This window comes from Nerophis ophidion, linkage group LG20, assembly GCF_033978795.1.
Source record: "Nerophis ophidion isolate RoL-2023_Sa linkage group LG20, RoL_Noph_v1.0, whole genome shotgun sequence".
NCBI lineage: Eukaryota > Metazoa > Chordata > Actinopteri > Syngnathiformes > Syngnathidae > Nerophis > Nerophis ophidion.
Window position 1 is genome coordinate 28,587,219 of NC_084630.1, and position 11,131 is coordinate 28,598,349.

An 11,131-nucleotide genomic window follows, 5' to 3' on the forward strand; every position below is an offset into this window, starting at 1 on the left:
GACGTTTTCAACACGACACTTAGCGGGAAATTTAAAATTGCAATTTAGTAAACTAAAAAGTCCGTATTGGCATGTGTTGCAATGTTAATATTTCATCATTGATATATAAACTCTGCGATGAGGTGGCGACTTGTCCAGGGTGTACCCCGCCTTCCGCCCGATTGTAGCTGAGATAGGCGCCAGCGCCCCCCGCGACCCCAAAAGGGAATAAGCGGTAGAAAATGGATGGATGGATGGATGGATATATAAACTATCAGACTGCGTGGTGGGTAGTAGTGGGTTTCAGTAGGCCTTTAAATCACCAAAATGATTCCCAAGAGCGGTCACCGCTGTTGCTCACTGCTCCTCTCACCTCGCAGCGGGGGGAACAAAGGGATGGGTCAAATGCAGAGGGTTATTTCACCACACCCAGTGTGTGTGTGACTATCAGTGGTAGTTTAACTTTTTAACTTTAATTTAAAACATGCATAAAGTTCAGCCTTGCTTTGAAATGCTTCGATTTTTGAGGACGTTATAATGTAACCACTCAGCAGAACTAACTGTGCGGTCAGAAGTTATAGTTTGGCAATTTTTTTATTCTGGCTTCCTAACAAATCTTGGTTCACAACGGAGCGGTTTCTGGTGTTTTTAGTTAGGTTAGTTAGGTTAAACGTTTTGTATTCCAATGTGAAAGAGCTGTGAATAAACTCATATACTTTGCAAGTAATTTCAGGCCTCCAATTTTCTTCAAGTCTTTTGTACTTTTTTGCCTGTATCGAAGTGAAATGGGTCTTTAATTGTATTCAATATGGTCTTTAAAAAAGTCTTAAAATGTTTTAAATTTGGCTTGTTGAAACCTGCAGAGACCCTGATTAAAAGCTCTACGGTCGGTCAACATTATATCATTAATATCGTCTATCGTCTATACCAGACCTGGGCAAATTAAGGCCCGGGGCCCACATGCTGCCCGTTAGGCTTTTCAATCTGGCCCGCCGGACATTCCCAAATAATTGTTTTAGATCTTTAAGATGGAAACTGTAGCTGCCATTATGATGTGCAGTGATGTTTTCAAATTTACTTAAGTCTTGAACTATACAATATTTCAATGCTTGGAATCTGCGCTTTTGCATGATAATCTAGTTGCTATGGTCATCTAAGTCACAACAGCTCAGACGAGGTACCAAGCAGTGTGGGTGTGGAGCGTTTCTACAAAGTATTTCTAGAGCGGCCAGCCTGAAATGTGTTTTTGTTTTTTTGTTTTTTCCCGTTTATATTTCGCTGTTTGTTGCATTTTTGTTGCGTTTCGCTTGATTGTAAAATATGTCGATCGAGAGGGGGTGTGGCGTTCATACGTTGTCAATATTCAGTGTTTTATCGTTCATAGTTGATATTTTAAAACCCATATTCTTTATTTTCATGTACATTCTGCATGTCTCATTCAGTAAAAAAGATTGAAATTCCATTCTGGTTTTTAAGGTGGTCCGTCATAACGTTTTTAGCATTCAATCAGACATTATTGTGAGGTTTTGTAGTAGTGTTCCTAAACAGGCACATTTTTTTCTTTAAATTTGCCCCCCAAGTCAAAATAATAGCCCAGGCCTGGTCTATACTGTATATTGTCTATACCAGGGGTCACCAACCTTTTTGATTAATGCGAAGGGCTACCAGCTTGATACACACTTAAATAAATTGCCAGAAATAGCCAATTTGCTCAATTTACCTTTAATAAATAAATCTAATGATATAAAAAAAATGGGTATTTCTGTCCGTCATTCTGTCATACATTTTTTTTCCTTTTACGGAAGGTTTTTTTGTAGAGAATAAATCATGAAAACAACTCTGATTTGTGCAGTCCTTTGAGACATTTGTGATTTGGGGGCTATTTAAATAAACATTGATTGATTGATTGAACTCTTAATTTAACAGTTTAAAAGAGGAGAAAACACGAAAAAAATGAAAATTTGAATTTTGAAACATAGTTTATCTTCAATTTCGACTCTTTAAAACTCAAAATTCAACCGAAAAAAAGAAGAGAAAAACTAGCTAATTTGAATCTTTTTGGGAAAAAAAAAAAAAAAAAAAAATGTATGGAACATCATTAGTAGTTTTTCCTGATTAAGATTAATTTTAGAATTTTGACGTTTTAAATAGGTTAGAATCCAATCTGCACTTTGTTAGAGTATATAACAAATTAGACCAAGCTATATTTCTAACAAAGACAAATCGTTATTTCTTCGAGATTCTCCAGAACAAAAATTTTCAAATATATTCAAAAGACTTTGAAATAAGATTTAAATTTGATTCTACAGATTTTCTAGATTTGCCAGAATATTTTCTTTTTATTTTAATCATAAATTTGAAGAAATATTTCACAAATATTCTTTGTCGGAAAAACCGAAGCTTAAATTAAGAATTAAATTAAAATTTATTTATGATTCTTTACAATATAAAAAAAAAAATACTTGAACATTGATTTAAATTGTCAGGAAAGAAGAGGAAGGAATTTAAAAGGTAAAAAGGTAAATGTGTTTAAAAATCTTAAAATCATTTTTAAGGTTGTATTTTTTCTCTAAAATTGTCTTTCTGAAAGTTATAAGAAGCAAAGAAGAAAAATAAATGAATTTATTTAAACAAGTGAAAACCAAGTCTTTAAAAGATTTTCTTGGATTTTCCAATTCTATTTGAGTTTTGTCTCTCTTAGAATTAAAAATGTTGAGCAAAGCGAGACCAGCTTGCTAGTAAATAAATTAAAAAAATAAAATAAAGGCAGCTCACTGGAAAGTGCTGCTATTTGAGCTATTTCTTGAACAGGTCCGCGGACTACTCATCCGGTCCTTACGGGCTACCTGGTGCCCACGGGCACCGCGTGGGTGAACCCTGATCTATACCCTACCTTGTGCGTGTGCATGTGTAAGTAAAGTGCATTAGATTTCAATGTAATCTGAAAACAGCCTCTTAAGATTCTATTCTGTGTGTGACTGAAACATGCTGTGGTCTGTGAACTAAAAACCTCATCAGTCACAAATTTTCTTCACTTTTCCTGCTCATTTTCCAAACCTTCCTTTTCCCCCCTCACCTACAGCGGCAAAAATCAATCAATGCAATCAATCAATGTTTATTTATATAGCCCCAAATCACAAATGTCTCAAAGGACTGCACAAATCATTACGACTACAACATCCTCAGAAGAACCCACAAAAGGGCAAGGAAAACTCACACCCAGTGGGCAGGGAGAATTCACATCCAGTGGGACGCCAGTGACAATGCTGACTATGAGAAACCTTGGAGAGGACCTCAGATGTGGGCAACCCCCCCCCCTCTAGGGGACCGAAAGCAATGGACGTCGAGCGGGTCTAACATGATGCGTCTTTCCCGGCGTTCTCTCCGACTCTAGCAGGAGCAAAGTAAGACTCCTGTTTTGTATGAAAATATTAACGAGATGCTTGCATGCTAGCTCACATCATCGAAGCAACACGTTGATTTCTGGGTTTTGGAGGTCAGGCGTCACAAAGGATTTATGAGCTTGTTCAGTAGAGTAGGGCGTTGTTTGATTTTTAAAGACTGACTGAACCATTTTACAGTTGTACTGAAAACCTGTTGAGCTGTTCCATCTGCTCCAACTTGTTTTTGCATTTGTGCGTCTTACTGAATTATGTTTTAATGACTCTTTCCTAACAGCGGATTGTGTTGCATCAGCACTGCCTCATTAACCTTCTTTCTCCACCGCAATACAAACACTTTTCAACCATTTTATCTTGTTTCTGTCTTGTTTTGCAGCCATCACTCTATCAGCCTGCCGTTTTGTCACAGCTGTGAGCATGTGAGCACGTCAGCTGTCCTCCCCCGGCAGCACTTTGGCCTCGCAGGCTGCCCCGACACAAACGTAAGCTGGTCATCACCGGGACTCCTGCAGCTGCTTCAAGAACGAGGTATCTCCGCCTCCTCGTCTCCCCGCCGACATACACACAACATCGCCATCGCGGAACCCCGGTTCGAGCAAGCCTCATGCACGGACGCGGGCGGGGAGAAGAACATTTTCAGCTTGAACTTAGTGGAGAAGCTTCAGAGTCTCGGTCTGCACAGGGTGGCGGCCTGGGGGTTGGCGTGCGGTTATGGCAAAGGGAGGGATGCAGTGAGACGTCCGCCTAATGCGCTGATCACATGACACCATACTTTTGATTTGTTCTTTATGGTTTTCTACAATCATGGCAATATGTACTCTTTCCGCTTTATTGTGAGCATAGTCTCTTTTTAGAAAAAAAAAAATCAAAAACACTTCTTTTATACTGGTTAAAAAATGTGTGTGTAGTAATGAATGTAAATTATCATGCAGTAACTTAATACTGTCCGTCCTTTAAATGCACTGAAACACACACTGCTCTTCCTGCTGCTTGTATGATGTTTGATCATTTTGTCCGATGTACATAAAAAGATCTAAACAAGAAAGCAGTGCAATGATCGCACTAAATCATGTCATTAATGGTATTAATAATCACTTGTTTTCACACAGATGTGCTTTCAAATTTGTATGTTTTACTGCTCGGCGTCCAAAAATCAAAACAAAAATAATGTCGCACCAAGTCAATGAATGTGAAGATATTAAAAAAAAATAGCAATTACAAAAAAATAGCTCATGTGTAGCAACAAGGCATGGGGTATTGTAGATTTCAAAGGGAATAAAAAGTTTAATCACTTTAAGGTGCACGGTTTGTTTGTATTTGCATCAGCTGTACAGTGAATTGTTCCACCTGTAAATAAAATGTGAAAATGTTGGCTTTGTCACACTTTCATCAAACTCTCTACAGCAGGCGTACTTTGCGAGAAGACTTTATTCAGGATATTTAAGATTCAAGTGAGAGTGGTCGATCAAAAGCGCTGTAGCAGCCACCACTGTGCAGGTCAGCTTCATTCCGCATCTCTGCGTCCGAAATCCAACCAGCCCCGGTAGTCGCGGTCCAACATGCAGTCCGAGTTCACCATCTCTGTGAACAGGGAATTCCTACATGAACCACTCGTACATCTTTTGGTGTTCCCTCCTGAGACTCAGGAAAACTGCATTTCTTAAATAAATAAAAACTACCATAGTCTCAGGCCATTCAATTGATCGCAACTGGACTATGTGGTTTGTCTTAGAAGACGTTCTGCCTTTATCAGTTCATGCTTATAGACTTAAATTGGTCAGATCTAGTCTTATATTTAGATTTGTAAGATCTAGACTAGCGGCTGGTTGTATTTTACTCCAATACTTGTTCCTTGGCAAGGTTGGTTTTGCCCCATTGTAGTGAGAAAAACTGTTGAGATGCAAACAAGCAACCCTACTGTCAATGCCAACGACAGTCAACACCACCATAGTTTACATCAACCGTCAGGTCATTGTGTCCACTATGGCTGCAGCTAACAATTATTTTAATAGTCATCTATTCACCGATCATTTTTTTGATCAGTCTATTATTGCTTATGATCTGCTGTGCACATTCAGGTTTGACATTGAGTCCGCGACTTGATTTTAATTCATTTTTAAAATGTATTATAGTAAATTTCATTGACAAAATAAACATGAATTACTGAGAAATGAATGGTAATTTTATAACACAAAATATATATCAACGTAAAAAGCAAATCAACGTACTTAAAGTGCAAGATGTCTTGTAAACATGGCATTCAGTGCAAAAAAGTATTTTTATCCATTACTATTAAGATTATTGACCTGCAATTATTTACCAAACAGAATACAAATGTAAACGAACATTTCTCACGGTCTATCAATTTAAACTTGTCAACATTAGCAAATATTTGCCTTTTCATTTTTATAATTAATGCTCTTGATTATGTCGATTAATCTTTGCTGTCCTAATGTCCACTACAGAGGACTTTGGGAGAATGATTTTGTTAACGAAACTATATCTGACCCTTTTAAATTAAACAGTTGTGCTTGACAAAACACCCCAGATCCCAAAATGGACAAATCATTTAATTGGACAAACCCTAATAATTTACATGTCTTAGAATCAAGGCTATGAGCCAATTGTTTTTTTTTTTTTTTTCAAAAATTGTGCAATGCATTAAATAATCACAAAAAATATAGCATTAATCTACATATATGCAGATTAATCATGCAAACTGTCCTCACCCACAAGCTCCTTAACCTTAACTGTCGCTGTAAAACATTTTTTTAATTGCTAGATTACATTCTGACAATAAAATTGCATTGTTCTCTAAATATCGGGATCTTTTTTTGCAAACGAGTAATAACCTGTGATAAATCATGATTAATTCAAATTCAAAAGTCTGATAATTCTATTTTTTTTTTAAATCATTTGACAGCACCAGTATAAGAACTGTGACCATTTCATGCATCTGTTAATTCAATGCTCAAAACTCAGTCCTATTACTCTCTAAAAAACCCCTCCATTTCACTTTAAAATAAACATTGCCTAAACTTACGATACGTTTTTGATCAGATAAATGATGTACATTCTTGAATTTTTTTTTACAAAATTTCATGCATTTTCTAATTCTATGCTAAAAACTCACTCCTGCTGCTTTCAGTCCTGTTACTTGATAAATCAGGATGAATCCACATTCAAAAGTGTGATTAATCTAATTTAAAAATATATATATTTGACAGCACCAATATAAGAACTATGTGATTATTTCATGCATCTGCTAATTCTATGCTAAGAACTCAGTCCTGTTACTCTTTTAAAAAACTCAACATTTCACTTTAAAAAAAACACTGCCTAAACTTACGATACAACTTTTTTGATCAGACAAATAATGTACATTCATTGAAAAATTATTATAAAATTTTGTTTTGTCTGAAAATATTGGTCTTTTTTTAGTTTATTTAAATTAGGCCAGCAAGTAATAACCTGTAATGAATTAGGATTAATCCAAATTCAAAAGTGTGATTCATCTAATGAAAAAATAACAGTTGACAGCACTAGCATAAGAACTATGTTACGATTTCATGCATTTTCTAATTCTATGCTAAAAACTCACTCCTGCTACTTTCCGTCCTGTTACTTGATAAATCAGGATTAATCCACATTCAAAAGTGTGATTCATCTAATGAAAAAATAACAGTTGACAGCACTAGCATAGGAACTATGTGACGATTTCATGCATTTTCTAATTCTATGCTAAAAACTCACTCCTGCTGCTTTCAGTCCTGTTACTTGATAAATCAGGATTAATCCACATTCAAACGAGTGATTAATCTAATCAAAAAAAATAATTTGACAGCACCAATATAAGAACCATGTGACGATTTCATGCATTTTCTAATTCTATGCTAAAAACTCACTCCTGCTGCTTTCAGTCCTGTTACTTGATAAATCAGGATTAATCCACATTCAAACGTGTGATGAATCTAATCAAAAAAATAATTTGACAGCACCATTATAAGAGTCATGTGACTATTTTGTGCATCTGCTAATTTTATATGAAAAACTCAGTCCTGTTACACTTAATAAAAAAACAACATTTCACTTTAAAATAAACACTGCCTACATTTACGATACAACTTTTTTGATCAGATAAATGATGTACATTCATTGAAAACATTTAATAAAATTGGATTTGTCTCCAAATATTGTTCTTTTTTTTAGTTTATTTAAAGTAGGCCAGCAAGTAATAACCTGTAATGAATTAGGATTAATCCAAATTCAAAAGTGTGATTCATCTAATGAAAAAATAACAGTTGACAGCACTAGCATAAGAACTATGTGACGATTTCATGCATTTTCTAATTTTATGCTAAAAACTCATTCCTGCTGCTTTCAGTCCTGTTACTTGATAAATCAGGATTAATCCACATTCAAAAGTGTGATTAATCTAATTAAAAAATACATATATTTGACAGCACCAATATAAGAACTATGTGATTATTTCATGCATCTGCTGACTAATTCTATGCTAAGAACCCAGTCATGTTACTCTTTAAAAAAAAAATCTACATTTCACTTTAAAATAAACACTGCCTAAACTTCCGATACAACTTTTTTGATCAGATAAATGATGTACATTCATTGAAATTTTTTTATAAAATTGGTTTTGTCTCCAAATACTGGTCTTTTTTTAGTTTATTTAAATCAGGCACCAGGTAATAACCTGTAATGAATCATGATTAATCCAAAAGTGTGATCCATCTAATAAAAAAATAACAGTTGACAGCACTAGCATAAGAACTACGTGACGATTTCATGCATTTTCTAATTCTATGCTAAAAACTCACTCCTGCTGCTTTCAGTCCTGTTACTTGATAAATCAGGATTAATCCACATTCAAAAGTGTGATTAATCTAATTAAAAAATATATATATATTTGACAGCACCAATATAAGAACTATGTGACTATTTCATACATCTGCTAATTCTATGCTAAAAAACTCAGTCCTGTTACTCTTTTAAAAAACTCCAACATTTCACTTTGAAATAAACACTGCCTTTAGGATCAGATAAATGATGCACATTCAATAAAAACATTTAATAAAATTGGATTTGTCTCCAAATATTGTGGTCTTTTTTTTAGTTCAAATTCAAAAGTGTGATTCATCTGAATAAAAAAATATAATCACATGACAGCAGTTTATATTTTAGGTATCCGGAAGTGATTAATTAGATTCAAATGCATTCTTCTCTTCATTGAAAACAGTGTTTCAGTTTTGGTCTGGCTCATGTTTTTTTTTGTTTGTTTAAACTTTTTTAAACAGATTAGTAACAAAAACAGCGCGTCTTTCAGAAGTCTTCCCATGCACTTAACGTCAAACTGGATATGCAAAACTTTCACGCCTCAAAACCACAGCATACCTGAAATGGCTTGCATGATTTGTTTAGTGATGATCTCTCGCTCATTCTCCGTAAGGTGTGTCCGTCTCGCAACACGCAGAGACATCTGCCTGTCAGCCGAGTCGCTCGCTGCCTCCCCCCTCGCCTGAATCTGCTGCACCGTTCGGCTCTGAGCCTCAGCTGCACAGGCGAGCAGCAGCAGCACCAGTGCAAACGCTGCCATCCTGTTCCAACACATCATTGATCTCCTCTCATGATGCTCAGCTCTGCCCCTTTTTTATAACGCCCTCTTAGCTGGAAATGGTCAAATATCAATACACGCTAAAGCTTTTGATTGATTCGGCGACAGGCGAAGTAAGAGGATGTACGTCAAGGAAGCGACGCTTGACTGATTATTATGCTGAGTGAAAAAGCTTTTTGCAGTAAAACAAGTCAATGTGTTTACACATGCGATCCAATAGTTCCTTATAGAGTATTGTAACATGAACAAACACTCTATTGAAGCTTTTGGTTACAAGGGTGGAACTCCCCAATTGTATTTCTGTTGGACTTTTATTATGATATTATCTGAGTCTCTCTAAGCACCATTCCACCAAATCAGTGCCGTTTGGTTATTGTAACTCAAAATAAAAGTAAATGTTCTTCTTTTTTTCAGATTTAAATCTGATAATACTAGAGATGTCCAATAATATCGGACTGACGATTGTATCGGCCGATAAATGCTCTAAAATGTGATATCGGAATTATCGGTATCAAAAAAGTAAAATTTATGACTTTTTGAAACGCCGCTGTACGGAGTGGTACACGGACATAGGGAGAAGTACAGAGCGCCAATAATCCTTAAAAGCACTGCCTTTGCGTGCCGGCCCAATCACATAATATCTACGGCTTTCTAAACACACAAGAGAATGCAAAGCATACTTGGTCAACAGCCACACAGGCCACACTGAGGGTGGCCGTATAAACAACTTTAACACTGTTACTGCCTTTGCGTGCCGGCCCAATCACATAATATCCACGGCTTTCCAAACACAAAAGTGAATGCAACGCATACTTGGTCAACAGCCACACAGGTCACACTGAGGGTGGCCGCATAAACACCTTTAACACTGTTACAAATATGCGCCGCACTGTGAACCCACACCAAACAAGAATGACAAACACATTTCGGGAGAACATCCGCACAGTAACACAACATAAAGACAACAGAACAAATACCCAGAAACCCTTGCAGCACTAACTCTTCCAGGAGGCTACAATATACACCCCTGCTACCCCTGCTCCCTCCCTCAATCCCGCTCCCCTGCCTCAACACCGCCCACCTCAACCTCCTCACGCTCTCTCAGGGAGAGCATGTCCCAAATTCCAAGCTGCTGTTTAGAGGCATATTAAAAAAAAATGCACTTTGTGACTTCAATAATAAATATGGCAGTGCCATGTCGGCATTTTTTTCCATAACTTGAGTTGATTTATTTTGGAAAACCTTGTTACATTGTTTAATGCATCCAGCAGGGCATCACAACAAAATTAGGCATAATAATGTGTTAATTCCACGACTGTATTTATCGTTATCGGTTGATATCGGAATTGGTAATTAAGAGTTGGACAATATCGTAATATCGGCAAAAAAGCCATTATCGGACATTCGTTAGATAATACACATAATGAACAGCTCTAAAAGTGTATTGGCCCATATTAAGCAACTTTGTTTCATTTTTTCTACAAGGTTCCTAAGTCAAAGATGTCTCATTTAAGTAATATTTACTAAAAGTAACTGGAGTGAGTTTTTGGCATGCAATTAGAAAATACATGATACAGCACGGACGTTTGTGCACGGAAAGGAATCCTGTTGGGATTGGTCCGCTTGTTAGCATAAGACTGGCAATAAAAATTAAAAATAGCATCAGACTTTGTGTGATTTCTTTTGGAGGCTAAAATTCATGATATTATTTCAATTTGTTTTCATGTAAAAACATTTATTTTTAAATTGCAACGGCTATAATTTGGCTGTGGCGGTGCGCCAGGATTAATTACATTAGGGTGAAACTATGGGAGCATGTATGGTCAAAATAAATGGTTTGAGTTATACATATTAATGCAATAAAATAAATATATATGCATCAAAGTAGCAAGGAAGACGTCAATAATGAATAAAGCAAAACATGTTCCAGACCAAAAATCACTTCATATTCTTATGTAACTGCTCACTAGTGTTACCATATCTGAGTTATTGTGCAGAAATAAACACCACAGAACAAATACCCATATTTCTGACATCAGCAGAAATATTTAGGTAACATGACCCCTAAAAAATTTTTCATCAATAGTCCAAGTGATAACAATTCAGCAATTAATGTGTCAGC

At 36.1% G+C, this 11,131-nt stretch overlaps 2 protein-coding genes across 3 annotated transcripts in view; one reads left to right on the forward strand and one right to left on the reverse strand.

Annotated features, from left to right (window-relative positions):
- hap1 (huntingtin associated protein 1) overlaps positions 1-4,750 on the forward strand; it is a 39,531-nt gene extending 34,781 nt beyond the window's left edge. The window contains exon 14 of one of the 2 annotated variants that reach the window (XM_061880921.1): positions 3,757-4,750. In XM_061880921.1, the coding sequence (XP_061736905.1) occupies positions 3,757-4,144 (388 nt within the window). In that variant the 3' untranslated portion in view covers positions 4,145-4,750. The remainder of the gene's footprint in view (positions 1-3,756) is intronic. The other variant, XM_061880922.1, reaches the window with a different exon arrangement.
- A 40-nt stretch (positions 4,751-4,790) lies between these two features.
- LOC133538961 (gastrin/cholecystokinin-like peptide) lies at positions 4,791-9,163 on the reverse strand. Its single transcript, XM_061880923.1, has 2 exons — positions 8,790-9,163; positions 4,791-4,961 (listed from the first exon to the last, which is right to left on the reverse strand). The coding sequence occupies exons 1-2, from the start codon at positions 9,007-9,009 to the stop codon at positions 4,885-4,887; spliced, it is 297 nt and encodes a 98-aa protein (XP_061736907.1). The 5' UTR covers positions 9,010-9,163; the 3' UTR covers positions 4,791-4,884.
- Positions 9,164-11,131: the final 1,968 nt, after the last annotated feature.

Excerpts from the sequence above, each read along its gene's own strand:
- LOC133538961 (XM_061880923.1), bottom strand. The coding sequence starts at position 9,009 with ATGATGTGTTGGAACAGGATGGCAGCGTTTGCACTGGTGCTGCTGCTG. Across the intron at positions 4,962-8,789 it reads AATCATGCAAGCCATTTCAG|AGATGGTGAACTCGGACTGC; the intron begins GTATGCTGTGGT and ends CCCTGTTCACAG.